Source organism: Sciurus carolinensis, chromosome 12 (genome assembly GCF_902686445.1).
Source record: "Sciurus carolinensis chromosome 12, mSciCar1.2, whole genome shotgun sequence".
Lineage (NCBI taxonomy): Eukaryota > Metazoa > Chordata > Mammalia > Rodentia > Sciuridae > Sciurus > Sciurus carolinensis.
Genome location: NC_062224.1, coordinates 62354772 through 62374598, shown reverse-complemented (window position 1 = coordinate 62374598; position 19827 = coordinate 62354772). Strand labels below are relative to the sequence as shown.

The window sequence follows — 19827 nt, the reverse complement described above, 5'->3', positions numbered from 1 at the left end:
ATTAGTGCTGCAAAGGACCCGACAGCAAGCTTTGGTCCAAGCCTGCATCTCACAGCTGGGGAAACAGAGGCCCACTAAGGTCCACCCCAGTGCTGATGGTGGGGCCAGGCTGGAGACAAGCATGTGGGTCTCAGGATCTATCCACATCCCCAAAGCCCAGGCCTCTTGCAGCCCCTGGCTTTCTGCTCTGTGCCTTGGACCCATAAGGTTCTCCTTCGGGAAAACAAAAAGTGAATTAAAAAGCTCACTATTTCTGGCTCAGCCTGGGAAGCTCTGTTACCTTAGTTCTGTAATTAAAAATGAAATAACATATAAAATGAGGAAGGGAGTTGGTTCCCAGGGCTGCCATGGGGCCAGGCTCTCATCTTCCACACCTGGCTTCATCTTCCTGCCCATGGGTCCCTGAAAGCCAACAGGGGCTATGGGAGTTGGTTGGAGGTTGGCCACAGTCACCTGTGGGGCAGAGAAAGCCCCACAGCAGCAGGCTGCGGTGCCGGGGGAGGGAGCATTGCGGAGCCTGTTTGAGAGTCAGTGTTGACAAGGGAGGCCAGGACTGACTTGGAAACTTGACCATGAGCTAAGAGAGTCTGCAGGAGTGGACACAGCACAGTGCCATGAACTGTGTGACCCTGGGCAGCCCAGGACTCTGGATTATTGAGGGATTTGACCTGCACCATGTGCACATCCCTTCAGTGTCTCTGGTTCTAGATCATGGTTGTCTCCACTAATTACCATCATCTACGATGGATGTACTTCTGTTTTATTTCTACTTTTCACTTTTACCATCAGTGTTTTCCATAAGAAGATTCTAAGATGTGTTAACTTTGTGTCAGTAGCAATAGAGTAAAACGGAAGCATCCTCTGGGGTAAGTGTGACTCTGGGTATGTGTATGATCCTGTCACCTGGCAGCAGCTCCTGTGGCAAGGTAGGCTCTGTGACTACAGCCTCATCATGGTCCCAGGAAATGGGGGTTTGTTGCTGTTAATGTGAGAAAATACTGGTTCCTGAGAGGATTCAGTCCTCTCTCAGGCCTGATGCCCTGAGGCCCCCAGAATGTGTTCCATAATAGGGTCCAGTCTTTACCTATCTTACAACCTAATGACCCTCGGCCACCAGATGGGAGCAGTTAAAGGCAGATTCCACACAACAGGGATATGAAGGAGGAAAAGGACAAAACAGGTTCCTCTGGAGGTGGGTGAGATGAGGAGAGTTGGAGACTTCATGAGCATGGGTCAGGCGTAAGCTCTGAGTCCTGTGGTTTGTTGGTACTTATGATTGCTATTGTTCCAAGTGGGAGGTGTGGCCTGGGTTTGAGGCAGATCCTGTGCGCTGAGGAGGCCGGAGAAGACACACCTGGAGGGAGTTGGTTTCCCTGAAGCCTGGACTGGATTTCCAGCTGGTCAACCCAGCAGGGAATTGGCTAGAATAGCACAACCCCCACCCCAGGCAGCTCTGGTAGGTCAGTCTTCACTTTCCCTGATGGAGAGACCACAGGCCTGGTTGGCGATGACCAGAGGCCTCCAGGACCATGACAGCCTTGGTCTGACCCCAGTCTGACTGGCTGCTTCTCTTGCAGATGGAGGTTGCCACTCAACCTCATCCTTATCCTGAGCGTCCCCCCATTTCTCCAAGTTCTGGGTTCAGGTCCTACTCACCCTGTCCTTCTCACTTCTCACCTGGATGGCCTCAGGCCCCATCATTTGCTGACCCCGCTCTCATCCTAGGAGCTCCGGCTGCTTTCCCAGTCCTCTCTGTCCTTCCCTACTCATCTTTGAATATTGATGATCCACAGACTCTGCTTATCCTGGACTGAATCTTGCCCCAAATTCATAGTTGAAGCCCCCCAGCACCTCAGATGCCACTATTTGGACATGAGACCTTTAAAAATGCAACTAAATTCAAATGAGGTCATGAGGGTGGTCCCTCATCTAATTTGACTGGTGAGTTTTTTTTTTTTTTTTGGTAGCAGGGGATTGGATTCAGGGACACTTAACCACTGAGCCACATCCCCAGCCCTTTTTACATTTTATTTAGAGACAGGGTCTTGCTAAATTACTGAGGCTGGCTTTGAACATGCAATTCTTCTGCCTCAGCCTCCTGAGCCTAGGATTACAGGTGGGCATCACCATGCCTGGCTGGCTGGCATCCTTTTAAGAAGAGATCAGAACACAGACACATACATAGGGAAGACCATGCGAGGACACATCGAGAAAGAAGCCTTCTGTGAGGCCAGGAGAGAGGACCCAGAAGAAACCAACCCTGCCAAAACCTTGATGTCAGACTTCCAGAGTCCAGAACCATGAGACCATACATTTCTGTTGCTAAAGACCCCCAGTCTGAGGAACTTTGTTACAAAGGAATCTACCCTAGGGGGTTAACACACTGTTCTTGTCACACAGATGTGCCCTACCATTATGGTGCTGGGCTGCAAGCCCCCATCTGACCCCCAGCCTCTTCTGAGGCTATCCCCACCTCACTCCAAGTGGAACCCTGGATGATAGCATGTGGTGAACACAAGCTCTGGCCACCACTCCTCACCATGGTCCTGGGCAAACTAGCGAGCCTCAGTCTCCGCATTTGTGAACATGGGGATGAAAACATCTACTTGCAGGATTGTTGGCGAGCATCAGGGAAGATGGTGAAAAGGGTCCAGCCATGCCTATATCAGGCATGCCACCAATGGCAACTGTTATTTTTATTGTTTTTTCTCAAACCCGATCTTCCAGTATGTATTCCCTGCATTAAAAAAAAATTTTTTTAAACAGTAAAATGGAGTCATGGAGCCTGAAGCTTTGCTTGGTCCAGTTTCCACACCTGTTTCTCCCTCAGCTGCCCCTACCCCACAGCTCAAACTCTCCATTAAGCACCTACTAAATGACAGTCATTGTGCTCTGGCTGAGCATACAATGGTAAACCCTGTAGACAGGAAGAGGTTTCAGCTTATCTGTGCATTAAACAAATTGGCTTTTAAACAATAAATTGCTATGGGAGGTGTATTCAGGGAAACCAAGGGCCCTGAAACTTTGTGGATTACCCTCTTCCGCTGGCCTCCCTCCTCTTTTACCCAGATGGCTGCAAGACTCCAGTTACTGGTTTCCCATACTTCCAGAATTTTCATTCTTTAGCAAATATCAGGTCTGATCCTTGTTTTAAATAAACCTCCTGTGGCTGCTCTTTCTTTCCATTGGGCCAAGTCCAGCGTCTTCGTGGTCCAGCCTCTCCTGTCATCCAGCCTCCCCCAAACACATTTACTCTTCATTCCTCACTCCAGGTGAAAGACTACCCACACCGGGCATGGTTCACACACTGCACCTATGCTCAGGCAACGCCATCCCTGGGGGTCAGTCCTGGCCTCCTTGCCCTGTACTGCTTCTTTTCTAGCTGGAGGGCAGATTCTCTTATGGAACCTTCAGAGATTCTGATTCTGCATTTTGAGGTGGGAGACGAGGGTCTGATGCACTTTGGCAACCAAGGTAATGTGAAAGTGTATCTGGTGGAAGATGAGGGTGAGCAAAAACTGGGGACACACAGTTTTTGGGGTCTGGGGTTTAGACTGAGGGAGCATTTTGGAGAACCAAGGTAATAAGGTTAGAAATGGAGCTCAATAAACGCTTGCTTCCCTTCATTTCCCTTAATTAAATAAAGCAGGTGGGGCTGGGGATGTGGCTCAGTGGTAGAACTTTTGCCTAGCATGCATGAGTCCCTGGGTTGCACCCAAGTCTCCCCAACCCCCAAAAGGTGATCAGTTGGTCTGAGAACCAGGTCTAGAACCAGGAGTGCTGCAGGGAACAAGGGCCATGGGCCCAGCCAGACCAGGGTCTTGATTGGATCCTTTGAGGCCTGGCTCTGGACGTCACAAGTTAGTCTCTCTGAGCCTCAGATTTCTTAATGATTATATTAACACCAGCAATTTTAGATTATTAGCTCTCACTCCTGCCAGACATCAAGCCAAGGCCTTTATCTCATTTAGTTCTCAGCACCCCTTCCCCCAGATGGGGACTGTTCTCACCCTCACTTTACAGATAAGTTCCTAGAGGCTCAAGAATTCACTCAAGGTCAAGGGTAGTAAGTGATCTGACTCTTAAGATTGCTTCCTGAGCAAGACTAGTGGGTATTTGCTTCAGATGATCTGTGAGCAGTCTGGGCACCATGGACACTTGATGATGCTCTTGTCCCTAAGCTGGGTACTCAGGAAAAGGGACCCAGGTCTGTGGACAGTCAGGAGAGTTGCCCTCCTGCTTTGCCTTGTTGGAGACTGGGAGGGCAGCGACAAAGACTGCTGACAGGAAGCAGAGAATTCATTCGGGAACTTCTCTGACCAGCACTGACAGGTCTGGCACCTAGCTGGACTGTCTGCTCTTTCTCCCACCGCACAGGCGAAATTTGCGGCCGAAGGCAGGCTCAATGGTTGGCGGCTGGCGCCTCCTAGTGGCAAAAGAGCTTCTCCGCGGCTGCTGAGCCGGGGAAACCCACCAGGCTGGGCAGCAGCGATCACCTTACTTCCTGCTCCTGCTGGCCGCCTAAGTGGCATTTTTATGCCTTCCTCGAGAACGCATCCGTGAATTTAGTGGAAGAAAATTGGAAGGAGGATTTGGATCTGGAGACAAGTTTTGTTGCTAGTCCCCAAGTCACCTTTGAAAAGTGCTTTGGGCTTGTTATGTGTTATATGGGGATACCAACCCCTTGTCCCTACTTCCTAGGATCTTTGCGGGAATCCTAGTGGATGCAATGGGAGAATGCTTCTTGTCAACTCAAAAACTCTGCTATACAGTATTATGTTCCATTTCTGAGTCAAACCAGCAACCCTGATCACCTAGTGGGGAAGACAGGTGCAGAAGTAGATGGTTCCCATGGATGTGGTTTCATTGAAGAGGAGACTCCGATATCAGAGGAGCCCAGGGAGCTCTTCCAGCCCATCTCAGAGTATAGTTGCAAAGAAGGCGAGCTTATGTGGAAAATAGAGATGGGGTGCAGAGGATCTTTCTGACCACCCTTGCCAAGGATGATGTTCTCATATCTGAGAGTGTTCCTGGACACAGCTGTAGACCAAAGTGGGGCAGGCAGAGCATACTCCAGCCCTGACTGACCACCTCAGACCAAGCTTTCATGGCGAGGTAGCCTGGCAGGTGTTCCAAATGTATTTTGTGACCAGGTAATACTTTCATATGATTCCACAGTACCAAAAGAGATATAATGAAAGGTTTTGTTCCAGTCCTGCCCCAACCTGCCACATTCCTGAGCCAGTCCCCACCACCCTGCCAGAAGGAAGCCCCTTTTGTTGATTGGTTTATTATGTATCCTTCCAGAATTTCCTTATTCGATGTTGTACTCCCCATTCCTTCTTATATAAGGTAGTATACTATCCACACTGGTTTGGATCTTGAAATGAGATGCATTTCATCTTCAAAATGCTACTTATCTAATAGCCACAATATCCACATTTTTTTCTCCCAGTGCCGGGGATTGAACTCAGGACCCAGGACTCCCACATATTGAGCATGTGCTCTACCACTGAGCTACACCTACACTTCTGTGTTCTGTCTACTTTATTGGTAAAGGTGGAACACAGGTCAAGGCTTTACAAGTATCTTGGTTAGATACAGAGAAAGGCCTGAAATGGTGAGGGAAAGTACAACCAGGCACTCGGGCTCAGGCGACTCTCTAGTGGCTCTCTGGAGAGCGTTGCCTAGTAACAAACATGTAGGGATGCAGAAAGGAGGGTGCGTATGTGTTCCTGAACGGCCTACAGAGTGGAGAGCTGTGGAAAAAAATTGTTAAATCTTTTAACTACCAACTCATGTCTCCTTATTATAACCAACAAATGATCTAAAGTAAAATAAATCTATCAAGAAATTAAGTGAAAAAAAAATCAGGTGAGAAGTCAATGGGTGCAGAAATTTTTGTTCCTGCATTTCAGGAGAGAATAATGGATGCTCTCCTATAAAATATAACATATGGATACATAATATAACATATCCATACATAATGGATAAGAAAATGTTTTTCTGGGGCCCTGAGAGAAGTCCACCATGAAATAGGGATGGGGGCTGCTGTGGGCACGCCTACCTAGGAGTCCTGAGAGGGAGAGGAGTCAGGGAACTGGGAACAGGGAGGGTGGGCAGACAGGGAAGAGGTCAGTGTCAAACAAGTGGCATCCACTACCTGTTCCTAGGAGCAGAAATCCTAGCACTTCTACTCACTGCCTCTTGTTATAGGACTCCTCAAGGAAAACACAACTAGTCAAGCACTGGCTAGAATGTGGCTTGGCTTCACTCATGGATGAGATCGCACAATCAGCTTTGGTGGTGGGCATTGGTCTCCCCATGCCTGGGGGCTTCCTCCCAGCAGTCATCCAGGGCCATTGGCCTGTATATATCCCTCTGTGCTACAGCAGGAACCCACTCCCTCATCCCAGGGAACAGATATAGCAGTGGGGTTGTCCAGGTGACATACGACACATACGCTTAAACAAAGAAATACACAGTAAGGCTGAAAGAGGAATGGTGAAACAGGAATGGCGTGCCCACAAGGCAACAAGTTCAGCACCAACTGTGATGACTCTATGTCCTGGTACAGAAATGTTCCAGGCTCAGGGCCCATTCTCATGTGGCCAAGATGGGGTGAAAGGATTGAGACACACTTCCTTGCTCTCTCAGACCTCTCCACACTGCCTTTCCTCCTTCCCATGGGTGCCACATTTCCTGTGTGTCCACATCTGTTCTAGGTAGGTTCTTGTGCAAATTTACAACAGGGACAGTCTTACTGACTAGGCCACACTCTGGCCCTGCAGGGCACTTGCCACAAAGGAAGTATTTAACAAATACTCGGAAAGGCTGTGCTAGACCCCAATGCCAGCTCTCGTGGGGGACTTCCAGGGGAGGGTTCCTGGTGGCTCAGGCTTCTAGTGGGACTGAGACAAGCTCTAGAACCTCTGTCCAGGCCTGACACATTATGGGACCCCTTGTCCACCTCAGAGAGTTGCCACCCTGGCTATGGTCAGTCCTGTGAGAAAGTGTGCAGCTGGGAGGGGGGAGTCCTGGGTTCTTGTCAGCACCTCCAGGCAGAACTGAGGTCCTGGGGAGACCAAAACATGGTCCTCCCAAGAATGAATCTCTCGCCTCTCCCTGGAGAAGGACCAGGCCACCAGACGTCAAATTTGGTCCTGAACACACGAGGTGGAAGCTCCCCACAATGCACCAAGACATAAGCCTGACTGTGAGTAGGTCCTCAATAGATGTATGTTGGCGAATTTAGGCCAGGGAAGGGGGTGATCTTGCAGGGGCTGAAGGAAAGGAAGATGAAAGGGACAAATTTCTGTCATCCTGGACAGCTTTTGGACAGGCTTAGTATAGAGGACAGGATTTAGTATCAGATGTTGACCTCAGTAAGTAGAATCACACAGTAATTGTCCTTTTAACTGACTTCTTTTACCCATCCTTTCTTAAGTTCCTGTATGTAGCACATATCAGTACTTCCTTTCTATTGCCAAATGACATTTCATTGTGCAAATGTTTTGTTTTATCCACTCACCCAACTACTGGACATTTGGGTTGTGTATTTTGTTGTTGGTGGTGGTTTGTACTGGGGATTGGACCTACAGGTTCTTTACCACTGAGTCACATCCCCAGCCCTTTTTATCTTCTGAGACAGGGTCTCACTAAGTTGCTGAGGTTAACTCCAAACTTGTGATCCTTCTGCCTCAGCCTCTTGAGTAGCTGAGATTGCAGGTGTGTGCTACCATGCCTGAATTTGTCTACCTTTTTAGCATTTTTTTGCCCCAGTGCTAGGATCAAACCCAGGGCCTTAGGCATGCTAAGCAAGTTCTCTACTATTGAGCTACACACCCCCAGGTCCCTTTGGTTATTATTAATAAAGCTGCCATGAACATTCATGTGTAAGTTTCTGTGAAGACATGTTTTTATTTCTATTGAATATACACCTTGGAGCAGAATTGCTGGGTTCTACAGTAGCTGTTTAAACTCTGAGGAACTACCAGACTGTGTTCCAAAGTGGCGGTACAATTTCACATCCCTAATAGCAATGCACAAGGATTCTGTTTACTCCACATCCTTTGCAACACGTTATTGCTGTTTCTTATTTTCTTTTTTGGCCATACTGTGGATTGAACCCAGAGCCTCTCACATGTTAGGCAAGTGCTCTGCTACTGAGCTACATCCCTAGCCCTGATTATTTTGAGACAGGGTCTCACAAAGTTGCCCAGGCTGGCCTCAAACTTATTCTCTTGTCTTGACCTCCTGGGTAATTCCAAGCTGACGGTGATGCCAATGCTTGCACCTTTTCAAAAAAAGGAAGCTTGTTCCTAGGAGCCCCTGCACAAGTAGTGGGATCCTTAAGAACAATTGTCAGGCACAGGCTGCCTATGTGGGCAACCACAGACTCAGTATGGTTTGTGCAGATGGTGTAACCAGCTCCAGCTTCTGGAGACTGGAGAGTCAATAGCTAAGAACAGAGGACTCAGTGTCCCTGGGTAAGGAGCTTCTCCCTTCTAGGCCTCAGCACCTCCTACCAAGTGAAGAAAAGGAGTCCCCACCTTAGAGGGCAATGGAGGGTTCACATGCTCAGCATGGTGCCTGACCTACAACTCCCACAGCTTTCTCTTTTGTGTCTGTGGCTACTACCCACACCACACCCAGGGCCACGGGTTCTTCTCTGCCATTAGCTTTGCCCATCCTAGAACACATCATCTTGTCCCTGACCTGGAATAGGAACAGGGCTGGAGTAATCATTATAGTTCTCAGGCCCTGGTCCCTTATTCTTTCTCATCTGCAGTTCTTGCCCTTGGACAGTACAGGCAGAACCTAGTAATGGCCTCATGTTCTCTAGAACAAGGATTTAAGACTGAGCATACGAAAAATAGAATAAAAAAAAACTTTATTAAAGCAGCTAAATTTAACACTGAATAACACATTCTAAAGGGCACATCTACAAAGCTACAGTTAAATATAAGCATTGTCTAATGCCACACACTTCTTTTTTGAAATTCTTTTTGTGATGCTGGGGATGGAACCCAGGGCCTCAACACTGCTGGTCAAGTCTCTACCACTGAGTTGCACCCCAGTCCCTAATGCCACACACTTGATTCACTGTAACAATTCTAAGTTGCTCACTTCCTTTCCATGTATCAATTCAGATGGGCCTTTCATGTTTTTTCTCACTTCCTTGTCTTGATATCAAACTCTAGAACCCCAACTGAAGTTCTCCCCAGACCTTCCCACTGAGCTGAGCACTGACTCAGGTATCAGCCACGCTCTCCATGAGCAGAGGAAGGTGTGCAGGGATGTGTCTGGCTTCCAGCATCGGCTACCCACCCCTCAGAGCATTTTCCTACATGGCACAGGAGAGGCAACTAGCACATCTTAGTCTGAATAGACCTAAGGAGTTTATCAGAGGGACCTGAAACCACCTGAGTGGGCCCCTCCCTGCACAGCTGGGAAAGGGCAGAGGAGTTAAGGCCCTTCAGGTGAGGGCTCTGAATCACAGAGAGGAGGGCAGTGATGCCTTAGTCCTTCTTGCCTCCCAGGGCTGGGCTTCTTGTGAGGAGCTTTCCTGGGCTGGAGGGGGTCTGTGCGGGCACTGTGGAGGATTCCAGCTTCACTCTGTCTAGGAGGGTCTTCTTAACAGCAGCTGGAGAGATCTTTTCTTGGTCAGCCATGGACTGTAGCTCTCTGCAGACAAAGTCCAAGAAGAGTTGAAGGAAAGCAATAAACCTCGGTACCAGAGCTTTATGAATCTTCCCTATCTATAGAGCCCCAGACCCAAAATTTGATATAAAATTAGAATCCCAAACCAAATGCTTCCCTCAGCTTCTTAGTATTATTTAACTAAGTAGGGGTCTGTCTTCTTTATCTCATTTGATCCAAGCTAAACATAGAGCTCCAGTGGTATCCGTGACCACATGGGGAGGGAGAAAGTGTGGAAAATTACAGGGTTTAACAGTCCGAGACTACTGGAGGTTACCATGCTACATGAAATAAGCCAATCCCCAAAATCCAAAGGCCAAATGTTCTCTCTGATATATATATGTGATGCTAACACACAAAAAGGGGCGGGGTGGGGAAGGAAAGAAAAGAAGTTCATTGGATTAGACAAAGGGGAACGAAAAGAAGGAAGCGGGGACGGGAACAGGAAAGAGAGTAGAATGAATCAGAGGTAACTTTCCTATGTTCATATATGAATCCACAATCGCTGTAACTTCACATCATGTACAACCAGAAGAATGGGAAGTTAGACTCCATGTATGTATAATATCTCAAATACAGTCTACTATGATGTATAACTAAAAATAATTTTTAAAAATTTTTAAAAAAGGGTCAGAGATAAAACTGAATCCTGCCTCCATCAATTATTACCTGTTTTGATCTTAAATTTCCCCATCTATAAATCAAAGTTAATTCCAGTTATCAAAACTGTGGTAAGAATTAAATGAAGTAAGGCCTGCAGACCCTTGGCTAAACAAAGTGTAATAATTCATGGTCTAGGAAGTGCATTCTGGCACTAGTTTATGGGACCCAAGACAGGAAGACTGCAAGCTGGAGCCCAGCCCAGCCCTTCCCTGTCCAGGGCAGGCTGGGAGTGGACAGCCTGGGGCAGAGGACAGCGAGATGCTCCTACCGCGTTCGGATACAGGAAGCCTCAACTGCATTGATGAGCAGAGAACGGAAGCCCCCACTCTCTAGGACGTGCAGGGCATGGATGGTGGCCCCGCCAGGGGAGCAGACATTATCCTTGAGCTGGCCTGGATGGTCCTCGGAATCCAGTAGCATCTTGGCAGCTCCCTACAGCATGAAGGAGCATTAGAGGAGAAAGCTGCTAGTGCACCTTGGGACAGACTTCCCCACACCCACTATTCCCAGCCAATCCCTATACCAACTTCCAAACCAGCCCATCCCATCCCCACCTCAGTGACCCACAAGAACCCCTGGCACACACCCTGGTCCCAAATGTACAGGGAAAAAGACACTGACCAGTAAGGCCTGGGCCCCTAATCGAACTGCGAGACGCCTCGGCACACCCATCTTCACCCCACCATCCGCCAACGCATCCAGGGCCATGAACGCCTGTGGAGACACTCACTGAGCCCTGGGCAGCAGGCACTCAAAGCCTCCCCAGGGTCTGCTTTTTAGTGATGATTGTAACTAGCGCCAGTGGTCAGTTTTCTTCATCAGCCACTTATGACCAAGATGTAGGCACTGTTCCCCAACCCAAGACTGCCTTCCAGTCCATCCAACTGCCTAGGTTCCCTAAAGGTCGACTGAGCAGATAGGGCCTCACATAGGCAGGCCCGCTGCCGCTAAGCCCTGTGATGGCATCGATCAGGTCCTCTTCCACCTCTGTGCAGAAGCCCACACTGCTCATAAGCTGCTCCAGTAGCTGCCCATCTTCCACCAGGGCGTGGGTGCCAGTGGCATACACTGTGGCACCCTCCCGCACCACCACAGGTGTGTTGGTCATGCAGCGAATCACTTTGGGGGTCGGCTGGAATGCCATCAGTTTCTGGAATAAGACAGAGGGCCATAGTTTCCACCTGCATCCACCCATCTGTTGCCATTCCCAGGCCACCCTTTCCTCACACAAAGGGCATCAGGGGTGAGACAGGTACCTTCTCCACAGAGCTGATGGTGACACCGGCCGCACAGGAGACCACAATATGCCTGGCCTGTACATTGGCCCCAATCTCATCCAGGACAAAGGGGATGATGTGTGGTTTCACAGCCAGGAACAGGACATCACTGTGCCTAACTGTCTCCTTGTTGCTACGGGTCATGTTCACACCCATTTTCTGTAAGAGGAGATGGCATGGCTAACAGTGCTGAGAAGACTTGTTAAACCCAAGCCTCCCAGAGAGCAGCTGAAACCCTGCTAAGCCCACTGTGCCAGCTGCAGCACTGAATTCCTTGCCTTGTCCCCTCAGGATTCCACCCCAATTGACATAAAATTTTCCATTCTGCTACTGGACAAATAAATACGGCGGGGGGACATGAAAAGCTTCACCAAGGTAGCCAGGAAGTGGCTGTCCCCTCATCCTCACCAATCTTCTGGCATCCAAGGCACCCCTTTGCCAGGTGAGAATGCTCCATGGTAGAAAGTGTCATAGGCAAAGGAAAAAGTGAAATCTAGTCCCAGGGGTTGGGGGCAGTGCTGGGTCAAGTCCTATTCCAACCTCTACCGCTTGTTCATCAGATTGCATAGCCTCTACATGATTCAGCTGTGACTGGAAGACACCCATCCCTCTAGGACTCCAAACTGAGAAGCAGGACAATCCTAGACACAGACACTGCCTAGACAGTGTATGCCACCTGTCTCCTTAGCCATCCTCTACCATGCTTCCCAGGTCTTGGAAGAAGGTGAGATATTATGCTTGAAGAGAGAGAAACAACTAACTCCCCAGATTCTTTCTTGACATGCTCATTCAAGTTTCAGGATAACAACAAAGTGGTCAAAGTAAATGAGGAAGGAGAGACTCACAATGGCTGCATACTTTAAGATGACACAACTAACTGACTAAGAAAAATGTGTCCTTATTGGGCACCTAATATATATATATGCGCCCATGTATAATTACTTCAGTTAATCCTCTTAAGACCCCCCTCCCGCACTCAGGGTCTGCCTGCCTAGGGGCTCCCACTACCCTAAGCAGCTCCATAAAGGATGAAAGAATCGAGATGTTCCTGGGAAGCCAGAGACCAGCGCAGAGACTCAGGGTCAGCCTGACTCAGTTCATCTAAGGTTATCCTTTTACTGAGCCTCCACCCCACTCACCCTGAGCACGGACACGGTAGGCAGGTCCATTTCCGGGGAGCTGGCTATTATCTTGTGAGCCGACAGGATACCTGCAGAAGAAAAGGCTTTTCAACGGAATCACAGCCCATTCCGTGGCCGTGCTTTCCCTGGGAAAGCAGGATCAAAACGCACGGCTGCTCTAACGTCCCTGTTTCCGACACCAACTTAATCCCTTACGCGGATATAAGATGACTTGCTGCTTAAAAAGAGTCTCATCTGTACCACCATATGCAAATTCCCGCATTCATTCTTTCATGCTGGTGGGGTGAAGGGCGGTTCACAGGCCAGGCCTAGGACCCGCCTGGGAATCTGCCTCCCGCCTCCACGCGCTTACCTGCGGCGGTAAAGCCCCGCGCCAGAGCGCAGGTCAGCTGGCCAGCGCCGATAAAACCCACGCTCATGGTGGCTGGCTCCCAGCGGCCGCCGCAGAAAACCACTAGGCGCAGTCCAGGTGACGCTGCTAGCGGAAGGACTGGGAGTAAGAAGCCGGATCCGGGGAGTTCCGGGCAGTTTCTGGGACCGGGATGGACCGGGCTCACTCCTGGGCGGGACCCCGTGAAACCCCTCACTCTCACCCGAGGCGCTGGCAGTAGGCCTTACTGTAGGTCACGTGGCCTGGGCGGCCAATCCGCGGCTGGGAGCTCCGAGAGACCAATCCGCGGGCAGGAGCTCAGGGAGAACCAATCCGAGGCCATGCTGCGGCCATGTGCCCGCCCCCTCCGCTCCAGACTGGTTCACTGCGCCTCTGGCGCAACCGAGGCTAGTACTGTAAGTGTCCAGCGCCGCAAACTGAACGGAGTTTGTGGTCCCCACGCCGTGTGGGATTCAGAGCCTAGGCCTGGCCGGGGTCTGGCTAATATTGTTTCTGGCGCTGGCCGTCAGCCGCCCCTCATGACCAAGAGGGATCCTCCAGATTGCCGATTTTATATGAATGAAGCCTTCTTGGCGGAGCTCAGACGGGATCGTACAATCTGTGGGGCCCGGGTCAAGTGCATCCGGGCGACCCGGGATTAGCGGGATCCGCACTTCAAAAGCCCTGGTTTCTGCCGGCTCCCTCCTGGCCCACGTTTGGATGGCAGCTGGGCAACTGCGGTTTATTCGCTTGCACTCGCGTGGTTCGCCTGAATTTCTTTTCTTGACTGGATCGCAAGCGGAACCAGTTCCTGCTTGAGGAAATGATTGACTCTCAGAACTAGCAAGTCTTCGACTCCTCTTTCACAAGTTGGCGCCCCTCTCCCCTGGTCGCCACTTGCTGGATTTTTCGTTTCGTTTTTTTTTTTTTTTTTTCCCTTTCCCCTGTGGCAACAGGGATTGAACCTAGGGGCGATTAACCACAGAGCCACACTCCCAAGAAGTGCACCTGTTTCTGCACCTGAGTCAGGGGCAAATATTATCTTTTTTTTTTTTTTAAATTAGGAAAGCAATGTGTACATATTAATCATAATTTCAAAAATAAACCATTGGTAGTGGCCCACACCTGTAATCCCCAGCGACTTGGTGGGTTAAGGCAGAAGGATCCCAAGTTTGAGACCAGCCTAAGGAATTTAGTAAGATCGTCTAAAAATAAAAAATGAAAAAGTAGAGGGATGTAATGCAGTGGTAAAGCACCTCTGAGTTCAGTCCCCAGCACCCACCCACCCCCCAAAAAAGAATGCTGCAAATGACAAGGGTTTTGTTTTTGTTTTTGTTTTTATAGCATAAAAAGAGTACGATTTATTCAAATGAGAAGAGACAGAACTCCCGCAATCTAAGAAGGGACCCCACTAAGAAGGGACCCGAGAGGAGTTGCCTGACTTCATTCTTCTTTATGACTGAATAATATTCCGTTATATATATATCACATTTTCTTTGTCCATTCAGGAACAGGGGTGAAGTGGGAGGACTGTAAGAGTCTTAAGAAAGGAGACCCTGTGTTAGTGGCCTCCAGTGCTGGCTTGCTCCCAGCCACAGCAAACAACACAAGAGAGGGAGCAGTGAAAACACTTGCTCCCCAGAGTTTGAAAGTGGAAACTGGGGCTGGGGAGATAGCTCAGCTGGTAGAGTGCTTGCCTTGCAAGCACAAGGCCCTGAGTTCGATAACCAGTGCTGCTAAAAAAAAAAAAAAAAAAAAAGAAAGTGGAAACTGCTGACCAGAAACTGGTATTTTACTGGGGATGTAGCTCAGTGGTAGAGCCCATACTTAACATGCAAGAGACCCTGGGTTCAATCTGCAGCACCTAAAAAGAAAAGAAACTGGCTATTTTACAGTACTTTGAGGTCTATTATTTTTTCATCTCCAAAGTGTTTTTGTTTTGTTTTTTTTTATAGTACTGGGGATGGAACCCAGGGGTGCTCTACCACTGAGCTATATCCCCAGTCCTTTATTTTTTATTTTGAGACAAGCTCTTACTAAGTTGCCCAGGCTGGCCTTCAACTTGAGATCCTCCTGCCTCAACTTCCCAAATCACTGGGATTATAGGAATGTGTCACCATATCCAGCTTCATCTACAAATTTGCATGTACACAGTTTTTCTATTTGCTTGCTTTTTAAAATTTCTTTCTCTCCTCTCTCTCTCTCTCTCTCTCTCTCTCTCTCTCTTTTTCTGCTGCCAGGAGCCAAACCCAGGAGCTCCCACATGTTAGGGAGGCAGGCAGACATTCTATCACTGATCTACACCCCCAGCCCATATATACATAACTTTGTTGTGTATTTTAATGGACGGTAGCCCCATTTAAATCCCATGAGATTTAAGGGCCTTGCTGATGCTAAAGGCCTGTTTCCTTGGTGCTCTAGCCCCTGCCCTGGCTCCCAGGGAGATTATGTCTGATGCCTGTTAAAGTTCCTTTGGGATAGAGAGATGAAATGAGGAGAGGAGAGGGCTGTGATCCTCACTCAATCCCTTGGACACATCCTCCGGGAGGGCCCTAGCCTGGCACTACCATGGACACGTTCTCTCCATGTCTAAAACCTATCTTCTTGGGTGCCCGCTGTACTGAACAAGACAGACGTGTCTGCCAGGCAGCCAGGACATCTCTACTCCCATCCTCCCAGTCACCAGTCAAGCAGGTTCAGCCATCCCTGCTCTTCCTTTCCTGCCTCCCCTCAGTCCTGTGTTCTCCCCCACCAGCCGTCACAGACAAAGCGGGTAGTGTTCATTTCTGTCTTTATTTGTCCTGGTTCTTCACTCTCAGAGCCTCCCTTCTGGCTTATCTCTAAAACAGCAGGCCCATCTCTTCTAAGAACTGAGATGATCCAGGCAAAATGGGAGTGAACCCTGAGCTGCCCCCAGCTACACAGATGGCAAGGCCCTTGGCGCCCGGGTCCTTCCTGACACCTCTCTAGAAGGTTTCACATACATTTTTGCATTTGTTTTTCAGCACTGGGGATTGAACCCAGGAGTGCTTTGCCACTGAGCTACATCTCCAGCTCTTTATATTTTTTATCTTTTGAGGCAGAGCCTAGTTGCCAAGACTGGCCTTGAAATTGTGATCCAACTGCATTAGTCTTCTGTCTCTGGGATTGTAGGCATGCACCTGGCTTTTATTTATTTTTGATTACATAAACAATTCATATTTAAATATAGGAAAATTAGAAATTAGAAAAAATGAGAAAATGAACATTGTCTTTATTTATTTATTTTTGCAATGCTGGGACTGGAACCTTGGGGTTCACATATGCTAGACAATTGTTCTGCCACTGAGCTGCACCCCAGCCCACAAACATTTTCTTTAATTTCACCACTAAAGGAGAACTGCTATTGACTCTTTTGGGAAATAACTCTCTACACTGCTTTTTCCTATGCAGTAAAGTACATCTTTAACTTGACTTTACGTTTTATTTATTAGAATAACTCAGCAAAATAAGATTGCAGTTTACTGTTGGACATGATTGTTTCACACATAGATCAAATGTATTAATAAGTAAACAACAACATCATCAACAAAAAGGAATAAAATAAGCCTTTTATCTTGATATTTTTTAACCATCTCATATAAATCATCTACTAATAGCACACACATAAAAAGTTACTGGAATACTGAGAAGATTTTTTATTGTTTGTTTGTTTCTTATTTCCTCCTCCTTTGAGATTACAATGAACATAGTCACACAACAAATAAAATCAGAAGTAGGACAGAGAATGCCACAATGACCAGTTTGGTCATCCAAGATCATTAAATGTAGCTCGCTCCTACAATATGTACAAAAATTTAAAGCATAAGATAAAACAATACAAAGCAGAAACAAAAAAAGGGGGGCGGGTAGCGTAAAGCAGAGCCAGGCATGATGATGCATGCCTGTAATCTCAGCAATTTGGGAGGCCAAGGCAGGAGGATCACAAGTTCGAGGTCAACCTTGGCAATTTAGCAACACCCTTGGCAACTTAACAAAACTCTGTCTCAAAATTAAAAATAAAAAGAATCGGAGATATTGCTCAGTGGCAAAGCACCCCTGCATTCAATTCCTAGTACCAAAGGAAAAAAAAATTAAGTTTGGATGTAGCTCAGAGGCAGAATGCTTCTGGGTTCAATCCCCACTACTGAAAAAAATACAAAGAAAATTTCCTAAGGTACTTTTAAGAAAAAAAAAAAGAAAAACAAAAAATAGGGATGTGGAACTTCTGGTTCTTTTATCTTCCCCTTTTGTAAATTCTGTAGTGGTTTTGGTTGGGTGATAGACAGCAGGTGCCATCTATGAGTAGTTCTGCCCTCTGTGGGCAAGAGGGCCTCTCTACTTGAAGGTGACCGAGTTTAGAGTCTGAGATGGGTGGTAAAGCTTGAATAGGTCACAGGTGGCAATTTTTAAGTTCTGCTGTCTAGTCATCCTCGTTGGTCTTCTGCTTCCTGGACCCACATTGTCATTGTCATCATCTTGTACTGTTTGTCCTTAGCAGCCTCAGCCTCCTCATATTCATCTCCATCATCTTCCTAACTATAGCCCTCTTCTTCCTCCTTCTCCCCACTTTTTTACTCCCAGTGGTCTACCTTATTGTCACCTCCCGTTCCCCACTTTCCTCAATAGCATTCAGATTATCAGGGGCATCTCTTCCAATCTTCACCTCTTCCACAGCTTCCTTCTTCTTTAAGTTCTTGGTGTTAATTTTCTTTTTCTTTTTTTGGTACTGAGGATTAATCCCAGAGGCACTTTACCACTGAGCTACATCTCCTGTACTTTTTTCTTTTCATTTTGAGACAGGATCTCACTGAGTTTTCCAGAATGGCCTTGAACTTGTGGTCCTCCTGCCTAAGCCTCCAGAGTAACTAGGATTATAGGCCTGCATCACTGTTCCTGACTACATCCCACTTCTAATGGGATCTGCCTTACTTTTAAATTCTTTTCTGATTGCAGCAGTAATAATCCACCACATATTTAGCCTCTAAGACAAAACAATTTACTATCACAATTTGTAGGTTAGAAGTCTCAGTTGGCTCAGCTGATGTTTCTGTTGCAGGTCCCATAAGGTCAAATAAAAATCTCAGCTGACTTGGACTCTTACCTAGAGGCTCTGGGAAAAATTTTGCTTACAAACTCATTCAGGTGCTGGCAAAATTTAGTTCTGTGTGGTTGTAGGACTCAGGTCTCTTTTCCTTGCTTGCTCTCAGTCCAGAGCCCTTGCCCTCCTAGAGGCCACTCATATTCCCAAGTGCATGGTCCCTTTCATGTTCAACCCGTCAATGGCATGTTGAGTCCTCATATTTCAAATCCCTTTGACCTCCCCCTTCTATCTCTCCTGCTTCTAATCAGAGAACATTCTCTGCTTTTGAAAGGCTCATGTAATTAGATTTAGTGCACCTGAATGATCCAATGTAATCTCCTTATTTTAATATTTGTGATCTTGATTACATCTGCAAAATCCCTTTTGCCATGTAACATAACATATTCACAGGTTCTAAGGATCAGGTTTTGGATATCTTTGGAGAGAACCTTCTGTCTACCACACTATCTCCCTGAGCTAATGAAATGAAGCCAACTTCCTGGATTTTTAAAATTAATTATTTTTGTACTGGGTATTGAACCCAGGAATACTTTACCACTGAGCTACATCCCCAATCCTTTACATTTTTTTTTTTGACAGGGTCTTGCTAAGTTACCAAGGCTGGCCTCGAACTTGTGATCCTCCTGCCTCACTCAAGGTGGTAAAAGCAGGCCCATTCTTAACACAGATTGTGTGTTACTAACTAGGAGACCACATACTTTTAGAGCCACAGGTACATCACTGAGTAGCTGGTAGAATTCTTTACGAGATAACCATATTCTTCTTACAGACAAAGCAACCATATGCCACATGGTGCTTACAACACCCCCATAAAAAGGTTTTATTCTGATATCTTATGAAAATGATCTAGCCATTTATAAGTCAGAGCCAACTCCTCTTCCCCTACTTCCAATAATATTCTTGCTATGTCCTCAAATCCTGACTCTCCTCAATTATTTTTGTTCTATTTTTTCTTCCATGATTCTGTTGATATTTTTTAGCTTTGTGGGTAAGAAATAGTCCATAAACTTGAAGTATAACTTTCTCCATAGTTGGGCATAAGAAAACCCAGCTAAATGAGAAAGGTAAATTTAGGGGAATTGCCAAATGTGATAGCTGTATCATCAGTATAGTCAACTTACTGGAAATTGGGGTGGGAATAAGTATATAACCCATTCTATGGGATGGAAATTCAACAGGTTTGCATTGCTTTGGCCTGTTTCTTTATCTGAAAAATGGGAATAACAATATTTAATTCAAGGAATAACTGCGAAAGTTTAAATGATACAATGTATGTGACATTACCAAGCCCAGCTACCTGATTCCTAATGAATGCTCGGTAACTGTAAGCTTGCTTACCTCAATACTACACTGGACCCCATAATCATCTTTGCAGGGGTCAATGTGCTTTTCAAAGAGAAGGAATATGTGATCATTCACAATACTATTTTTGAAATGAGAGTTGTGTGGGAAAATATAAAAATCATAAATAAAAGTCTAAGCTAAATTTAGTTATTACAGTCTTCAATGCCCCTCAAAGTTGGGGTTCCTTGGCCACCCCCTTTCTTTCAA

The 19827-nt window shown here is 47.1% G+C and overlaps 1 protein-coding gene across 1 annotated transcript; it reads right to left on the bottom strand.

Annotated features, from left to right (window-relative positions):
* Positions 1-8876: 8876 nt before the first annotated feature.
* On the bottom strand, positions 8877-13412 carry Pycr2 (pyrroline-5-carboxylate reductase 2). The gene is made up of 7 exons (XM_047520826.1): positions 13137-13412; positions 12782-12852; positions 11622-11801; positions 11294-11515; positions 10987-11079; positions 10634-10797; positions 8877-9687 (listed from the first exon to the last, which is right to left on the bottom strand). The coding sequence occupies exons 1-7, from the start codon at positions 13201-13203 to the stop codon at positions 9522-9524; spliced, it is 963 nt and encodes a 320-aa protein (XP_047376782.1). The 5' UTR covers positions 13204-13412; the 3' UTR covers positions 8877-9521.
* Between the last annotated feature and the right edge of the window lie 6415 nt (positions 13413-19827).